General features: G+C 50.7%; 1 protein-coding gene across 1 annotated transcript; it reads left to right on the top strand.

Moving 5' to 3' along the window:
• Positions 1-11197: 11197 nt before the first annotated feature.
• On the top strand, positions 11198-17256 carry KAZALD1 (Kazal type serine peptidase inhibitor domain 1). Its single transcript, XM_032491071.1, is given in 5 exon segments — positions 11198-11224; positions 11226-11736; positions 12882-13042; positions 13126-13273; positions 13460-17256. Coding segments are annotated over 5 exon segments (942 nt in total). The 3' UTR covers positions 13555-17256.
• The last annotated feature ends 1991 nt before the right edge of the window (positions 17257-19247 follow it).

Below are 19247 nucleotides of genomic sequence, written 5' to 3'. Positions count from 1 at the left end.
AAAGTGAAGCTTGTCCCTGGATGTGTCCCTACATGTGATAGCTGGCAAGAGAAGGAGCTCAGCTTTCCCTCTTCCCTGTCTCTCCTGGAGTCCTCTCCAGCATCCCTAATGCTGCCTGCCCTGGGGTTGGGGGTTCATTTAAGTGGGAGAGAATAATTTGTACAGGACCAATAATAACACGTTTTAGTAAATACCTAAAACTGCGTTAGTAAGCTAACATGGTAGGACCAACATACAGGTGGGGTTCAGGGATTCCACATTCATTTATTCAGGACAACCCAGGGAAAGAGTGTCTAACATGTCATTGGAGCCACTGTTTCCAATTCTGTGGTGTTGACCTACCCTCCACCTCTGCCGCTTTTGGGGGCTGGCACAGAGCTGCCATCATTTAAGGCATGCTGGAAGGGAGTCACTGTCATGTAAGTCTTGTCCCATTACTATTGAGTGGCCCCACAGCAGAGTTTCTTGAGCCTCTGGTGATACAGTTTCATTGTCAAGACCTCCTTTCCAGGGTACTAAGGCACAGTGGGGTGGTGGTGTTGGGTAGTGGTGGTATTAAGCATTCCCCCTCCACAACAATCCTACCTAGAAGGATTGCTCAAGATACTCAAGTTTGGTTCATCCTGCTAGACTTGCTCGTCACTGCTGGTGACTTTCTTCCAGGGCCCCATTTCTGTAAGCTGGCTTCCAACACCTGAACCTCCAGGCTGTCAGTCTCTCCTGCTTATATCTGACCCCTGAGATGTGGATAAGTTTTGAGTTCTTTTCCTTTGGCCAAATCAGGTGACCTCTGTTTAGTTGTCCCAAACTTTCCAAGACCACTAAGAAGGCTTGTTGCTTAAAGAAAACAGGTAGGCTCCCTAAATCTGCAGTTTCCAAACTATATCCTGAGGCACCCAAGAATGCCACAGTGAGCTCCTAGGACTATCGCAGGACATATTAAGGGAAACCCAGGAGTACTCAAGATTTGTTGGACACTGCACAAACTACTAGCTTGAGGTAGTTCAGTTTCAAAGAGAGTGTTACATCATTTTCAATGATGTATTTGCAAAACTGGGTTTTTAATGCTTGCTGTGACAAAAAGGAAGAACTACACAAAAGTTAGTGTGGAATTGGAACTGGTGGCAGTATCCAAGCTGGTTCCAAGTTTTGAGAAGTTACGTAGAGCCCAACAGGCACACACATTCCATTAGTAAGTAACGGAGATTAAGAATGATGTAAAAATATTATCTTTTTTCTCCCAATTTATGTGTATTAGTTTTCCAAATAGCTACAAAGGAGTTAGGATGTAAATACATACTAAGTTGTTTGGACCTAAGTAAAGGGAATTGTTAGATATTTATTTTGGCCTAGGGTACTGTGAAAAAAATTTCTGAAAAACTAAGGAGTCCATGAATGTAGAAAGTTTGAGAACCTCCTGCCATAAATGAATGATGGAAGAAATGAAGGAAGGAACCTATCACTAGGTTGCATTTGGGTCTAAGACCTCCCTCCCCTCTGTAAACTCACTAGGTACTGTGCCTTTGTAGGAAATTGTCTCTTATTGAATTCCTGATAATTCCTTCTGGGGAGTTCTAACCTTGTTTGGGGATCCAGGTTGTTCACAAAGTGATCAGAGGGTGGTAGAGTGTCCCTAGCGACTGTGGATGGTGGCGGTAACTTGGAAGCCAGAGCTGCATTGGCCAGGCCAGCTCAGAAGATCAGAAGCAAAGGAGAGAATGGAGGCTGAGGACAGTAGGGCCCCTCCTTAACTGGCTCTGCTCTGCATCTCCACCTGGGTTGCACTAGGTAACCCAGTCTCCTTGGTAAATGCCCAACTCTCAATCCCCAGAGACCTGATCTACACCGCGCCCCTGGAAACCACACTGGGTCTGTTGGACGGAACAGACATGCAATCTCTGGGCTCCTTTGATTCTCACCCCCTTATCCTGGTCGAGGGACTGGGTGGATGCTGCTGGGGCCCCATGCAGGTCTACGCTTCACTCTCCTTCCCTATCCGCATCCTCAGGTGACAGGCGGGCGCCTTCCCGGCGCGAAGACTGCAGAACTGGCGGGTCCCTAGCTCCCTGGCTCATACATTAAAGATGCGGAGGCGCCGGGACTGCGGTGCCACAAACATGATGACAAATTTTTAATCCCGAGCAAGAAGATGCTCGGAGATGGGGGTCGCGGGAGAAAAATGAATTACGTTTTTATTATGTGTTTTATTATGCTGTAATTGAACAGGATTAGGTGAGAATACAATATATTTCTGATGCGCGGGGAGGGGGCGGGAAAGAGGCTGACAGCGAGCGAGAGACCGCGAATCCCGCAGAGAAGCCGGGGCTCCAGGATGCAGCAGGTCCCAGGGGAGGGCAGAGGAGCGCTCCAACCGGGCTGGGTGGGCCGAGCCTCTCTCTCCCCTCTTCCCCCAGCAGTTTGGGTCAGGATGGGGCGGGGAGGGGGGTGGTTTGTGGGAAACTGCTTCGGAAGGACTAGGTTAGCGGCAGGTCCCGCAAGCAAATGCTGGAGGAGGGGACAAGCTTGAGAGTTGGAGGGCTGGGAGCTCAGAAACCCGCCCTGGACGGGAAACTGAGTAACAGAAGGGGAATGGCAGAGGCTATGAAAAGATAAGGCGCTCTGGAGTCATGGGGTCCCTGAGGCTCCCAAATTCACTCTTGCTCCTAACATCTCCCCCGCTGCACATGTCGGGCAGAGGCGAACATCGGAGCGCCCACTTTATGCTAGGCCCTTGTCTACTGCAGGACAACCCAGGCTTTCAAACACTCCGCCTCCCCCAGTATCCCGCTCAGCTGCTGTCATCTCTGAAAAGATCTACATCTACACAGACTTAACCTGGCACTGTACTCCAGGAGGCCTCTTCTGATAAAGGGCGCCCAGGTGAGCCCCGGAGCTGAGCTGTCCGGGCAGGTTGGGCGAACAGTCTTCTCACCGCGGAACCACCTCCCTCCCCGAGCTGGCCTCTCCGAAGACTCTCCGTCCGCCGAAGCCCGGGCAGCTTCATTAAGGGCCGCCGCCAGCTCATCGTTTCACCTGCTGCAGCGCCCCTCGCGCTCCGCCAGGGACCCGCTCCTGGCGGTGATGAAGAGGCCCATTAGCCGCTTCTACCTTTAGGGCGGACTGGGCAGCTCTCCCCACCTCCCAATTAGGACATTAGAAACCGTCAACCAAGATTAATAGTTGCCCGGCTCCGGGGCAGGGAGATGAGCCCAGATACCGCTCCAGCGCCGCTCGCTTCGCGCCGGCCAACCTGGTGCGGGCCGACTCATCATCCGCCGTCGCCATCCCTCCCTCCGTCTCCTTTTCTGTCCCCTAGGCGCCCCTGAGGCTATCAGGTGAGCCCCACGATGGGGTCGGAAATCCTATTCCCTGCTAGGTCTCACCTGGGCGTGCTCCGAGGCAAGGCAAGTAGGGCAGGAAGGTGCACCCTCTCCACAGGTCTCCCACACACTTCCCAAGGGCTTGACTGAAGGACTTGTATTCTTAAATGATGGCCCCAACTTCGCTTTCTCGGAGAGACTTCCTTGACCCCCTCTCCTCCAAGTCAATTATTATTCTTGCTCATTGCCCCAACATATTTTTCGGTGTATGTACCACATGCATGCTTTTACCTTTATTTGTGTGGTTATATCATTGTCTCCTTCACTGAACTGTGGGTTCCACGGGGAAGGGACCATCGCTGTACTCACCGTAGGCTCTGGAGCTCCTTCAGTAATTGTGTGTTGAATGAATGAGTGAGCAACAGGCTCGTTCCCTGTGTTTTTATTGCAACATCTACTTCCTGTGTAAACTCTTCCCACCCCCTTCTTAAAAACCCTCCTAGCACCTGCACTCTTTTTTCTAATTCATATTATAATGGTAGCTTATTATTTCAGTGATTACCAGTTCAATGTCTTCTCCCCCTTGAGGCCATAAGCTCCTGGAGGGCAGGCAGGGCCTGGGCCCACAGCTGCCTCCAAATGCCTGCCAGCTGAAAGCGCAGCAATTACATTATGGTGTCTGAGGACTCAAAAGACTTGGAGCTCTTCCAACCCTTCTTTTGGGGATTCCGTGGCCTGGAGAGGCAAAGTGACTTGCCCGAGGTCATACAATGAGCTAGAAGCAAAATCTGGGTGAAAACAACTACTCTTTCCAACACATTGTGATTACTCTCCAAAACTCACAGCATCTGGGACCCTGGGGAAGCAAGCCTCTTCTGAACGCTGAGGTTTCTAAGCCTTGGAGAATCTGTGGGGTGGTCCCAGGAATCTCTTCCTTTGGCGATAGTAGTCACACAGAACTAAGCCTCTCCCTCTCCCTCCAGGGATTTGGAGCTCAGAGGTGCCCTATACTCTGTGTCAACAGGGGCAAACTCTGTCCATTAAGTCTCAATTCTAATTTCTCTTCTTTGTATGTAAAACTAGGGGAGTCCCATCTCTCCAGGCCTGGAGGGACGTGAACTTTCTCTGACCTCCCTCTCCCATCCCCACCCCCTGCTCCACAAGACCAGGTGAAAAAATGATTTGGGCGCAGAAAATGAAGGGAACTACAGAGGAAGTGCTTAGACGGAGAGACTGGGACCTGAGTTCTTCCACCTCATCGCACACCTGATATCACCTCTCTGGAACCCACCTACTTTGGGGGGGGGGTGAGGGACTGGGTTTGAGGATGGGGGCAAAATCTATACTTGACTAGGTTTTGATGACCGCAAGCTTTCACCTTGCAGATAATGGGGTGAACGGCGGTAAATTCTCACCGACAGAGAGGGCTCCCCCGGCCTTAATGAGATAATCAATACTTGTTCTCGGCTTAATTTCCATCTAATTGCTCTTTAACGACGCCGGATAATGGGCCGCCTCCTGTGAGGAGAGAGCTGGCTGGGAATCCGACCCGCCTCGGACTCCCGCCCCTCCTCCCCCGGGCGGGGTGCCCTCGCGCAGGTGGGATGGGGTCGCATCATGCTCCCCCCGCGGAGCTGGAGCTCCCTCCGCTGGTCTCCTCGCCGGGCGCTGCCACCTGCCTGCGGCGTTCTCGGCCCCCGCAGGGGGCGATCCAAGCCTTGGATGCCGGACCCTAGCCAAGCCGCCGGGTTCAGGGCTCCAGGTCACCCACCTGATTAGGCCGCGGAACCGCGTGGTGCCCTCGCTCCCTGAGGGCGCCTCCTTCTCCCTGCTACCTGCCGGGCCAGGCACGTCGTGTCCGAGCTCCCCAGGCCGAGCTGCAGCGCTTCTGGACAAGCCCTTTCCTCTTTCCCTCTCACTTCCATGCACTGCAGGGACAGTGGTCATGAGGCCTTAGGTAAAGCGCTGTTTCTGCACCTAAGGAGGGCTCCGATCATATTTTTCCCTGTGAGGCAGCTGGGCTGCTTCCTGCAAGGGAACCTCGCTGGTCACCACAGACCACTCAAGCAAGGAGGGGCAAGATGTGGAAGGCTGGGGTGGTACCCACAGTTCAGTGGCTCACAGTGACCCCAACAGAGAAGCACTTTGGCCTCAGGTGCCGAGATGCTGTGACCAACGAGGTACCCCATCACCTCCCTACTTCCTGATCTTCTGCTGTCTGGGCACACACTCGCCTGCATTTCTACAACTTGGCTCCGAATATGGGGTATTTAAATTTATAAGACACCAGCTGCAGTTCTAACTCCAGCTGCACTGGAGTTAGGCTGATAAAGATACAGTGATATTGTTAGGATAATGTGATGGTTAGAATCAGGCCTTGAACATAAGCAGCTCCAGGTTCAAGTCTCGGCTCTGTTGCTTACTGGTCAGTGTGACAGTGGGCAAATTTACCTCCAGGTCTGAACCTCAGTCATTTAAAGAGTAAGGTTAATAACCCTACCTTTGTGAATCTGAAACAAGCTAATGTAAGTAAATTGCTTGCCACAGTGCCTGGCACCCTGGAACCATTATTTTCTGTAGTGTTTTGGGGGGGGGGGTAGGTAATTAGGTCAGAGTCAGAGATAGAAGTTTGGGAATCATTTGGACATTATGTAAAATAATGGTGGGTGGAATAAGGAATCACTGTAGGGATATCAATGGGAAGTTATCTCATTCGCCTCACAGAAAATTGTCTTCAAGTAAAAAGTCAGATGGGACTGACAAGCCTGCTGCTTTGGAGAACATCACCTATAATAATCAAATCTTCCCTTCTAAGTGTGCCATAATAAAAAGTGGACTTCAACTGGTGAATCTGGGACTCTCCCCATGCCCTTATCAGGTAGATGCAGAGTATGAAAATGTGTGAAAGTATTTATCTTTCCTAACAACTAGCCCCCCTTCCCTTTAATGACTCTGGATAATGATTGAAAAAGCAACTTATATACTAAATATCTAGTATTATCTAGTATTATAGATTCTACTAGCTTTTCCTTTGTCATAAGTTTTAGCCTCTCATGTTCCAGAAGACCCACTTACTCATCTTATGGTTATAGAACTCTATACATGGGATAAATTTTCAATGATACACACACACACACACACACACACACACACATATAAAAACTAGTGAAATCTGAATTAAGCTCCATAGTTTAGTTAATAGTATTGTGGCAATGTCAATGTCTTGGTTCCGATAATTATACTATGATTATATAAAATAGTATCATTGGGGTAGGGTGAGTGAAGAGTACTTGGGGAACTTTCTGTACTATCTTGCAACTTCTATTCATGTCTAAAATTATTTCAAAATAAGGTTTTTTAAAAATCTAAGGGAAGAAATCCTGGTCATCACAGAATCTAAGGCTCTAAAATATTTATGTAATGGCTAAAACTAAAAAGACCAACATTACCAAGTGTTGGCAAGGATGTGGCACAATGGGAACTCTCATAAAGTGCTGGTGACTATGTAAATTGATACAGTCACATTGGAAAAATGGTTTGGCAGTAACTATTGTTGAATATATGCATATCACATGAAGCAGCAATTCCTTTCCTGGGTGTATCCTAATTTATATAAATTTCAAAACCAAGTAAAATTGGCATACAGGGTTAGAAGTGGTTATCTAGGGGGAAATGGAGGGATTAATGATTGGGAGGGGGCATGATAGGGGCTTCTGGAGGTGTTAACAATGCTGTATTTCTTGGCCTGGATGATGACCACATGAGTGTTCATTTTGTAATAATTAATCAAACTCCACATCTATTTCGTGCATTTTTCTCCGTGTCTTCCTTATACTTCAAAATGGAAAAAGGAAGTTAAAAACAAAGAGAACAGAAATGTAGAAAGAGTCTTAATGATTTAAACATCTTTTCTAAGCTTATCAATATAAAATGTGGTCGTCAGGTCAGATGGAGTTATGGTTTCCATCTCAAAGGTAGATGAGAAACTGGGGGTTTAGGGGGGAATTGCCTACTGTGATATAAGAAAAGTAAACAAGAAAATTTTCACCTGATTTCTTTCTACATATATTAAAGCTCATTCAGCTTGCCTTAATGCCTTGATATTACAGAGAACTCGTCTTCCGGATATTCCAAATTTCATCTGGTAACATTTTTTGTAGCTAAATTATAATGCTTATCCCCCCTCCTGACTGTCCCAACTTTCTACATTTATCTCAACATCTTAATTTACTTATAAAAATAGCTTCTACTTTTTTATTATGAAAAACAATTTTACAAAAAGAGGAATAGTGAACATTACGCTCAACCATTTGCCTCATTCCAGATTCTCTTACGGTGTTTACTGATGATATATATGATAAATATTTACACAGCTGTGATCAGTATCCAAATACTTCTCCTTTTCACTTAACCTTATTTTCCTACACATATTTTTCATTTTGACTGAGTTCATCTATTTGTCATAGTAGGTAGCTGCAAGGTATTCCTCTTAATTACCTATGATGAGCCCTTTTTTGACTTAACTGATTCTAATGCTCACAGGAAGCACAATTCCTCTATACCCATCTCTAATGGGTCAGTCCGGATCATTTGTTTCACTTCTGCTTCTTCCTTAAAGTTGCAACCATATTACTTTCACCAGATGTGTCAAACCAGGGTTCAAGAAGTGACAGGTTAGAATGGATGGGTCCTCCCAAGATGTTTCTTACCAAGTTAATGATCCTTTATGACTTGTTTCATCTTATGTTGTTCATTTGTCTAGGACCCATTTCATTCTATCATTATATTTAACAATTATCTCATGGGTTAGTGGCTGAAAGAAAGTGAAGTTATGGTAACCTGTTTACTCCAGGCTATGTATGATTCACAGTGGAAAGCAAACTACATTCTATACCTCATTCCTTCTTCAGTACAGGCATCTACAGGAAAGAGTGAGAAGGGGAAAGAGGCAGGATTATCTGATCTTCAAGAAATTTTAACTTCACCCTCCTCCTCTGAATTGAGTCTCCCTCATGCTGATGCAAAGGATGCTGCCACCTGGCTTGTCTCCTTGCAGTACTCACATCATCTGAATTAAGAGGTTCCTTTTCCCATAGTCCACCAGTTTTGCACGATCTGATCAAATCGAGTCAACATTTTCAAACTATAAATATGCAAAAATTTTGGCTACTTCTTTACTATTTATGTGACTAGATTATTACTGAATGTGTTTTGGAGCCTTAATGGATAAAGTGTCAGATGACGAGTATCTTGGGAAGTATTGAGACTTTAAAATTATATTATGCCAAAAATTCCCTTCTAACAGTATTTTTACAACATGTAGAGTTTTCCTGGAACAAATCTCTACTTAAATAACCTTGTATAGTCAACATCTTTGGTGCCCATTGTATACTCGGTCATGTTTGCGTCTCCAACCGCCTGACCACCAGAGGGCGCCGGTTCCCTGTCTATCCAGCCTTTGTCAGCGACTCCGATAATCCAGGTAAACTTGACTTTCACACTTAGGAAAAGTCTTTCACATTTAATCCACAAATATTTACCAAGAATTTACTGTGCCTCTAGGAGTGGGGCTAAGTTCACAAGATACAGTGGTGAGTTAGGCACAATTCCTAATACCAGACACTAAGAGCATAGCAAAGACTGAAAGTAAACAATCGGCTACAGTAAAGTGGGGTAAATGAAGAGTTTATAGATCTGTGGAGTTTGTTATTTAAATATTGGCTCTTGGTTTTAGAAGCCGGTAACAATTCATTAAGAGATTCCGGCTTGCTTCCGCTCTGTATCCCGGACTTCGATCTCCTCCCTCAAGGTATTTTTTAAGAAAGAGCCACACTTCTCCTTGTGTTGCTCCATTAGTCAGCTCCGCAACTTCAAGTACCACCCCCACCTCCCACCCAAACCTATTTTTTTTTCCCCAGGACTTTCTGCCGTTATCTTACTGTTCCCTTCTGCCCCGGGTCGACACTTCAGTTGCCCCCGGGACCTAGTTAGGGGCATTACCCACAACTGTCAGCCACACCTGGCTCCACCCATTCTTTTTCCGGTTTAAAACCCGCGGGCTTTTCCTGTTCTGAATTCCTACACTTCCTGTTTGATTCTCGCGACAGTTGCGAGACCTCGCGTGAAGTTTGCTTCTCTTCCCTCTTTCGCGTTTTAGAGACCAGGTGACTGTGTGCATGCCAGTGCCCATCTTAGAGCTCGTCTGTTCAGGAGTGACGTGTAGGCGGCTAGGGAACCCCTAAGTAAAAGGGCTTGGCCGAGTTCGGGTCCGGAGGGAGAGTCACCGACCGCTTCCGAGAGCTGGATTCCCGGGCCCCTAGTGCGCATGCGGAGCCGATCCCCCAGGGCGGGCCCGAGGCTGAGGCCCGGCCCCAAACTTCGAGGTTGCTTCAGAGAACCGTACTCAAGCTGTGCCTCCCGGGGCCAGGTTCTTATAGACTGAGCGTGACCAAATGTTGTCCCCTCCTTGGCTGCAAAGCTCAGTTTTTGCCCCCTACAAATTGGATTGCAGCGTGGCTTCCGTAAGCCGCTTGGAGCAGGCCGGGGCGGGGCCTGGCAGACCACCGGTAACGCAGGCGGACCTCCAGGAATGTTCTCCTCTCCGCCCCCAGCCCAAAGTGCCACGGTGGCGCTGGTGGCCGTCGCGAGACCGAATGTCTCCGGCCCTGCCAGCTTCACAACCACAACCTGTAATTCTGACTCGGAGCGAGGCCGGCTGGGGAGGCGCCCCGCCCACCTCTCCCTGTGGCTGCTAGTTGGCTCAGACCTCTAATCACCCCGCTCCTAAACGGGTTGAAGCACCTGCCGGATGTGGGGAGGGAGGAGGAGGAGGCCACATGTGAGGAGGCAGATGTAAGTGCCGAGACAAGGTCGGCGCCTTGGTGGGGAAGCGGAATGGACAAACCTGCAATCGCCCCTGGGAAGCCGGCCCTGGGATGCGGGGAGACGATGATGGTTGGCCTTGCCCTCCAGGAGCACTCAACTTGGCACCCGAGCACCTACCTGCCGCCCGTTATGCAGCTGCTCTAGCGGATGGGACTGTAGAGTCAGATGGGACTGGGCCTAGCCTTTCAGTCAACTCTTGAAGCTTCCCAGCCACCCCGAATCCTCATCCCTACTTCTAACCCTCACTCCACCCTGTCTCTAGTCCTTTCCAACTTGGGTGTCCGGTTACTGCTCTTCTGTTCTTACTGTGACTTTGGCCCAGGCTAGGGGGAAATGGCTCAGGAGGGTCCCGTGCGGCTGCATAAAATTGGCAGCTTCAGAAACAGGGAGGAGGTGGGGTGTGAGACGTCGAGGGGCGGGGAGAGGAGGCGGAGGAGCTGCTCTCTGAGTGCAAGTCCGTGGACTCTCAGAGATCCTCAGGTCGGAGCAGAGGTGGCCAGCAGGCCCACAAGATTTCTTTCCACTGCCAGTTTTTTCGGACCGGAGTCACAGCTGTTCTGAAGGGCTTAATCCCGGCCACTAGGTGAGCTCTCTGGGCCCCAAGCCATCACCCCCCACCCCCACCCCCCACACAAACACCTTATTCCCTTTCTACCCTTATTAACAACTCCTTACTTCTCCTGAGGCCACCATCCCCATCTGCCTCTAGGCCAGGAAGCTTCAGAGTTGGATGGTGATGGTGGTTGGTGGTGGGGGGTGTGTGTGTGTGTCTGAACTTTATCACCCCCTCCTCTCACCTCTCTCCAAACTCCAAGACCAGCCCAATCAGTTACCACCCAGTATAACTGGATGACCCCTAGAGGTCACTTTGCCTCTCTGTTGAGGGTCTATTTGACTCCCAGGTAGCAGGGGAGGGGGTACGAGGAACAGTGATGTTGCTTCTGACCTCCTGATCTGGCTTCCCTCTCCGGCAGGGTGCCACGCACGCGCTGATGCCCCGAGTGCTCGCAGGGCTTCCAGCTAATCATGCCACAGCCGCCCGCAGCTGCCTTGGTGCTGCCCCTGCTGCTGCTACTGATGGTAGTGCAGACGCCGCCCCTGCCTGGCGCGCGGGCGTCCTCGGGCCCTGATTACCTGCGACGCGGCTGGCTGCGGCTGCTGGCGGAGGGCGAGGGCTGCGCTCCCTGCCGGCCAGAAGAGTGTGCCGCGCCGCGGGGCTGCCTGGCCGGCCGGGTGCGCGATGCGTGCGGCTGCTGTTGGGAATGCGCCAACCTCGAGGGCCAGCTCTGCGACCTGGACCCCAGCGCCCACTTCTACGGGCGCTGCGGCGAGCAGCTTGAGTGCCGGTTGGACGCAGGCGGCGACCTGAGCCGCGGAGAGGTGCCGGAGCCTCTGTGCGCCTGCCGCTCGCAGCGCCCGCTCTGCGGTTCAGACGGCCGCACCTACGCGCAGATCTGCCGCCTGCAGGAGGCGGCCCGCGCTCGACCGGACGCCAACCTCACCGTGGCGCACCCAGGGCCCTGCGAATCGGGTACGCGTGGCCCGGGGCCCTGACCGCCGGCACTTGGGGTTCCCCAAGGCATTGCTCCCCGACCCCCAGCTGCACTGGTCTTTGGCCAGCGGAGCGGGAAAAGATCAGGCCAGGAAATCTGCTGTCAGGGTTGGTATGCAAGGGCCACAGCCTGAAGGTGCGAGTCCTAAGCCTTGTCGATAAACTTCGTGCTCTGAGGCGCGTGAAAGCTCTAGACCTGGTTGGCAGAGACCAACTCTCTGAGGGAGCAGGCGCATAGCTGACGCTTGGCTTCAAAATTGATCGAGTGAAGAGATTCTCAGACTTTGCCCAGACCTATGGAATCCAGACAGGGAGACGGGTTCCTGTGAGATGCAATCAGGTTTCGTTTGGGCAGCGGCTTCATAGGGCAAGTAGAGCAAGAGCCTAGTTAATCCAGTCTCCCCCCCTCTCTCCGTGTCCCCCACCTTCTTCTGCGTTTAGGGATTAATGAAGGAAGGGGCTCTTCTAACTCCCCTCCCTCCCTCATCCCAGGGGGTTGAGGGCCACTGAAGTCTCAACTTTTCTTTGGCAGCTTTAGTAGCTTTCACTTCCTGAGCCCCTTTGAGGGGTCTGGCTTGCTGAAGTTGCGAGGAAAACAAACACCCTGCAGGGGTCCCAAAACTTTCCCCCACAGCTAGGCTTTCTGCCCACTGCCCAGATCGGTTTCAGGGTCTCTGCCTTGGCCACATGATCCCCACTGAGGATGGGGTGGGGAAAGTGCTGCTCTTCAGGCCTTTGGCAACTGTACTTGGTTGCAGAAGGGGGAGGATGGGGTGGGAGAGGGAGGTGTTGATTACAAGTACAGCAGGATAGGGGCCTAGAGGGTGGAATGAGGACAGGGGAGCAATCAGGGACAGAGTGTGGCTGTCAAGCTGAAGTGTGGGTCTCAATGCTTGTTTGTGCATCTTATCTACCTGTACATTTCCATCTCTGCATTCCTACCCTTGTGTGTACCTGCATCTTTGTATATATCTGTGTATATGTGCCTTGTCCTGTTTATGGATGTTTATTTACCTCCATATATATTATGTTCCTTCACAAACATGTTCACAATGGTTTGTCTATGGGGCCTTGCTGGGCTGGATATGTCATCCTGTTCTCAGGCCTCCCACCTCCATCCCCAGAGCCCCAGATAGTGTTGCACCCATATGACATTTGGAATGTGACGGGGCAGGATGTGATCTTTGGCTGTGAGGTGTTTGCCTATCCCATGGCCTCCATCGAGTGGAGAAAGGATGGCTTGGACATTCAGCTGCCGGGGGATGACCCCCACATCTCTGTGCAGGTAGGGGCAGGGAGCAGAGGCCTCCCCAGGGCAGCCCAAGACCCCCCCTAGAAGCATGCTGCTGACTCCTCCTCTGGCTCCAGTTTAGGGGTGGACCCCAGAGATTTGAGGTGACGGGCTGGCTGCAGATTCAGGCTGTGCGTCCCAGCGATGAGGGCACCTACCGCTGCCTGGCCCACAATGCCCTAGGCCAGGTGGAGGCCTCAGCTAGCCTGACAGTGCTCACACCAGGTAAGTGGGAGCCCTGAGCTCTGGGGGCTGGGGGAATGCTAGTGGATTTGGGGCCTTGAATGTGCATCCATGTGTGTATGTACATGTGGGTGCACACACAAGCATGGCTTTCCCACAGACTGGGATACGTAGGCACTCACAGCCTTGCTTTCCTGTTCTCTCTCCTTTGTCCACGTGTGTTTGCAGAACAGCTGAACTCCACAGGCATCCCCCAGCTGTCATCCCTGTACCTGGTTCCTGAGGAGGCGGCTGAGAGTGAAGAGGGCGAAGATTACTACTAGGTCCGGAACCCTGGCCCATGGGGGTGGGTGACTGGGGATAGTTTTCATCCCTGCTCTTGAAAAAAAACTGGAATAGGGGAGCAGAGCCCCTTCACTGATTACTTTAATGCCCTGAAGTAGGGAAGATGTGGCAGTGGGTGGGAGGGACCAAAGTTGGAGGAGGGTAATGAGAGAAGCTGAGACTAGGGGAGGTGGGATGTAGAGGAGCCCATGCAGGAGATGCTCTGGCCAGGACAGTCTCCTGAGTAGATCAGCCAGGAGGAAGGCAACAGCTGCCTGCTGGTCTTTAGCCAGGTGGGGGTTGGGGGGAGCAGAGCAGACACAAAGGGGTGCAGACACCAGGATCCTCCACTTCTTTCTGGCAGCATTTGCTCCAGCCCTGCTCAGCCAGTCTTTAAAGTGCTCTTCTTCACAGATCCTGCTGTTATTTTCCTAGTTGCCAATCTTTGTCTAACCTCAACTTACCCTTCCTCAAACTCACCTTCTTGAGATTTTCTCTTTCCTAAGTCCAAATTGTACTTACTAAGGTCCTCTTTACTGTTTGCCATCTGCTGTCCAGGAGAGCACGATGGAGCATGATTTAGTTCAGTGCAGTAAGATGGACATTTGGTCATGCCTAATTTCTCCTGTCCTTTTGGAAACTCCATGAGGGCAGCGCCATATCTTATACCACTCTGTATTGGACAATGCCTAGCACAGGACTAGGCACAGTAGGCACACAATAAAGATTTATGAACAAGCTGAGATGCAGATGGTTCATGCAGATTTGCACATGAAGACTGCATTTTTCTGGGAGGCCTCCCAGGGTAGTAGGACTCTGGCTTCCAGAAGCGTGTCTCTAAGCACATGCCTGCCAGATGTAGAGGAAGCTTACACTGGGGCCTGGCCCACCCTCTAGGGTGGAAGGCTGGAGCCATCTGGTTGGAGGGAGGGTAACCTCCTGGTCTGCACTCCACTGGGGCGGGTCTAAAGATAGATCGCCTGCCCCTCTGTCCCCTCCCCAGGCAGAGTGAGGAACCAGGTCTATGTGGGTAGGACCCAGATTGAAAGCATAAACTGGAAGGAGGGAGAAGTTCAGTCACATGTATGGGCTGCACCCTAGATTCCCCTACCAACACACCCATTTTCCCGCTGAACCCAGAAAAAGTCATAGTAAGCTTGTTTCCTTATCTGTCCCAACTGTGCCATGCCCTACCTGGCTGGAGGTCCCTCATGGAGACGTGCCTTTCACTCCGGAAATCTCTCTCCACACTCTCCTTACCTAGCCCAGGAACACTGATGAGACACAGTGTTTATTGACTGAAAGAGAAAATGAAAGCTTAAGTTCGTGAAGCCAAGACCCTGTATGTGAATGTCATTGGCCTCCTATGCGCCTGGGCTCCGCCCAGAGCCTGGCGCCACAACAGGAGAAGTCACATTTGGCTCAGTGTCTGAGCTTGTCTTCTGGGGCCCAAAGCAGGGAGCTCAGCCTCTTGGGAGGGGCGTGGTCCGGAGCCCCAACACAAGGGCTTGAACGTCTCTCCTGCGGAACCTTAGGGCTCCCCCTGGGATAAGGTAAAAGACAACTTTCAGTGCCAAGTCCTGGCTGGAGTCTGGCGTCTCCAGGAGCTGGGTTCAACAGCTTGAGCGGGTTGGATACTTGGGATGAATCCTAAGTCGACTGAGAAAGTAGAAATAGGGATGTGAGCGGTGTGGCATGGGTAGGGAGGTTGTGCTGTTCAGCGTCTGGACCAGAAAGAGGTCTGCTCCGCGCCGAAAGAGGGGACGAGGCTGTGGGTACCGTGGGCAGCAAGACTGTCGTCCCTGGTTTATTCTTCGCCGGCGACTACCGCCCAGCTGGGCTCCAAAGGCGCCCCCTGGCGGGCTTATCGAGTGCAGGCTCCACTCGATCCTAGAGGGTCACACGCGTCTCTCAGAACCCGTACTCTTCAATCGCTTTTCCAACTTTGTAGGATGTTCAGGTGCAGCCTCCTCATAGCCCCAGTTTCCCCCTCTGCAGCCCCTCTGGTTCAGGCCCCACAGCCTGGAATAGGAGGAACCCCTGCTGTGCCATCCCCCACCCCGCCTCACATCCCTCCTCTGCTCTAGCAGACGGACTTTAATAACATCTCTGGAAAGTGACACGCGATTTATTATTAAAGTAATGCGGGGACTAGAAAGGTTTAATAAACGCGCTGCGATGCCGAGGATTATTCACCGCAAATAAATGAGAACGCGGGCGGCGTTTTAATAAATAATTTCCTACCGCTCCCGGGGGAGGAGAGGGGAGAGGGAGGAGGAAGCCAAGCCTCTGCCAGAACTCCCGACTTCGCCTCTCCGTAGGTTTCCAAGTCTTCCTCGGGTTTTTCGTCCTGGGTTGCTCACACCCGACAGGAGAGCTTTCAGGAGAAAGCTCTCCTGAAAGTGGTCCAGGTCTGGAGGCAGATGAGGCTCTGTCTCATCGTACTTCTTCCATCTCGGGGTTTTAAGATGAGCCAATGTGCTTCCTTCCGGCTCTGAACCAGTGGTCCGGAGCAAGACCGAATGGGGCAAGAAGAATTAACTGCGACCAGCCCTTCCCAGGCCGAGGGTACTAAATCCTAGCCAGGGCCTGGTCATTCTCCTCCTCGCTTTTGGCTCACCTAGGCTGGGCCCAGGGCAGGATGTGGGGAGTACACCGAAGGGGGCTGTGTGTACAGGTGCATAGATGCCACATGTGTTCAAATGATTCTGACTCCAACTCCCTCCTCAGGCTGTCTGGGGGAATAGGGCCACCGAATCTGGTTGTTCGTTACTATGAAGGCTCCAAAGGTCCTTGAGCCATGCTGGTCTGAACTGAGGGAGTCCAGGTGAAGCCCATACCCTGGCTGGATGGTGAACCAGAGTGGATTGAAGGGCTGAGCAGAACTGGAATCCCAAGGAGAGTCTGCTTCCCTAACAGAAGTCTGGAGGCCCAAGAGGATGAACCTGATTTCAGACAGGGCCGAGACTGCAGACTTTGGGGACCAAGGACTAGTCCACTGTGCTCATGGATAGCAGCAGAAGGATAAGAGCCTGGGGTACATCGGCTCCCCGAGTTTTATACCTTGGAGACAACATCTCTGGCAACATATCTGGCAACACTTGGGAGCGGAGGAAGTAGTGAAAGAGTGCCATCTGGTGGATATTTCTGGTTGTGGCCGCCAGACCTGGGTTAGGGACCTTGAGACAGTTAAAGTGACTGGAAAACTGAGTAAAAATGTGCTTGGATTTGTATTCATTTATGTATGTGAAGGTGCACATGTATATGTTGTAGGTATGTGATATCTGTTTGTGATATCTATATGTAATATCTATATGCTCATAGTAATGTGTGTGTCTACATGCACTGTAAATGACATGATGTATACCTGTATGTGTGTACATCACAATATATGTAATGTGTGTGGATTATCTAAATGTATATATACGTATGTAGATAACCATGTAGGTGCATATTTTTGTGTACATAAGCACTGTATATATGGATGTGTTGTTATATGTGTACATAGCTGTGTGTGTACATTTATTTGCAAGTACCTATTTCATTATGTGCCGTTCTTTCAACAAATATTTCTTATGTGCCAACACTGTTGTAGGGGCTGGAAATACATCACAGAAAAACACACTGTCCTTGCCCTCATGGTGCTTACACTCTATTCTAAGATGTGCATGTGAATTAATTATATTCATGTATATTTACAGGATTATGTGTGTATAGATGTGTAATTCTGTTTATATATGTATGTGTGAGGTGTAGACAGGCTTAAATATTCTGGCAGACTTGGGGATTCCCTGTTTTTTTGCTTAAAAGCTCAGGTCCTGTCACCTAGGACTGTAAGTGTGTAGGCAGCTGCAGACAGAGGGAAAGAGGCTGGAGACATAGGCCAGTTACCTCCTAGGATATGTTTTGGTTATTTCCCCAGCCCTCTGAATGACTAGGTTTTTTTAAATAGGGAACAGCTATGTAAATCCACTTAGAATGATGGAATGTTAAAGAAGATCAAGTCTCATCTCTCTGCTCAAAGCAAAGCACCTTAGGAGGGAGGATGATGGGCTGGGGATGGGTTGAAATAGAGTCTAGGGGGCTAGGAGTAGGAATAGGTTCTTGGAGGGCAGCGATGGGGACATTTAGACACTGTAAGAGATCCAGTCAGGGAGGCTGTGATGGAAGCTGTGGGACTCAGTTGCAGATAATGGGGGTGGTTTGAGAACTCATGGGGTAGGGATGAGCTGGTGAATAGAGAAGGGGCCTGAGGGAAGTAATGAGGTCAGGATCAGGGATGGAGTCGGGGGTGCAGATATAGAGGATCTGGTGGCAGGGTGACAGATCTTGGCACAGAATTTGGAGGCCAGCTCGGATGGAGTCATCCCTCCCTTTCTCCCACCCCTCCCTTCCCGGTGCTGGGCCCCTAGTGTTCTTCTGTAGTCCTCTCTCCTCAAGCTGGGTCCCAAGTATGCTGGGGGCAGAGGAGAAGAGGTTAGGCTCCAGGGCTTGGCCTGGCTTAGGTGACGCACTGGTGGGGGAGGTGAGGCAGAGCTTATAGCACCACTGTCCCATGAAGCCTCGTCCCAGCTACTGGGTCACTGCCTGCCCAGCTGCCATCACCAGCTTCTAGTTCAGGCTCAGCCCAGGGGGTTCAAACAACGGTGACCTGGAAAAGGTCACAGAACATCCTCTCCCCTCACCACACACACATTCCTGGGACTGACTTGGGAAAGGTGCTTCTAAATCATCCCTTCCTTCCCTCCTTTTGCTAGATGTTTTCCCTACACAGTCAAGGCCAGAAGGCTTCAGGTGACATCCTCACTCTTGGTCTGTCCCCTTCCTTCTCAACCTCCTGTGCTGGACTGCTTGATCCTAAAGTCAGGGTTTCAGTCCCTTCATTGCCTCTCCTCCCCTCCTTCAGTCCCTCTTTTCTTCCCAGGATTGAGATCTTAGGCCCCTGGGCTGTGACCTCACTGGTTGGGGGTGTGGGGGAGTGGTTGCAGACACAGGTAAATTCCTGGCCTGGCTTTATTTTCAATATTTTCTCTGCCATGTTGGCAACTGAAAGCTTTCTGAACACAGTGAACAGTTATGAAAATCAGTTTTGGTGACAAATGTTACCCCCAAATCAAGTTTCACCCTTACTCCTTGGTAGGCAGTGCACGATGGGAGGCAGGATGGACTTGAGGGTACTGAAATGGGGTCTAGTGTCCCCTGGGAGAAAAGACAGAGTCTCTATGAGAAGTGATGAGGCCTCCCAGGATGAGAGTTGAGCACTCCAGGGACAATTGCCTCCTGCCTCCCGCCAGCCTCCCACCCCTACCCCAGATCACTGGAGCAGGGCCAGAGAAGGTCCTACAGGCCTTCTGGACTTATCTGGCCCTCACAGGGACCCAGGTTCTAACTCTGGCTTCCCATGCCCACTGTGTGAACTGGTCAGAAGGGGTTAAATTCTGGAGGCAGTAGTGGGTATCTCTAGAGGAAGTGGTCTCTGAAGATGAAGGTCTTTGGGAGCAGAACTGGGGCTCTGAGATCAAGACTAGGCTGGCGAGGAGACATGAAGTTTTGTGGCACTGCTTTCTAAGTAGATACCTTGGGAGAGTTTCTAAGCTTCACTTCTGCTGTGTCCTCCTCTCCAAAATAGTGATGAAACTTCCTCTTTAAGGGTTGTTATGAGATTAGAGATCTTATGAGATGTGTCTGAAAT

Source organism: Camelus ferus, chromosome 11 (genome assembly GCF_009834535.1).
Source record: "Camelus ferus isolate YT-003-E chromosome 11, BCGSAC_Cfer_1.0, whole genome shotgun sequence".
NCBI lineage: Eukaryota > Metazoa > Chordata > Mammalia > Artiodactyla > Camelidae > Camelus > Camelus ferus.
The sequence above is the reverse complement of the archived record's forward strand: the minus strand, read 5'-3'. Positions and strand labels throughout refer to the sequence as shown.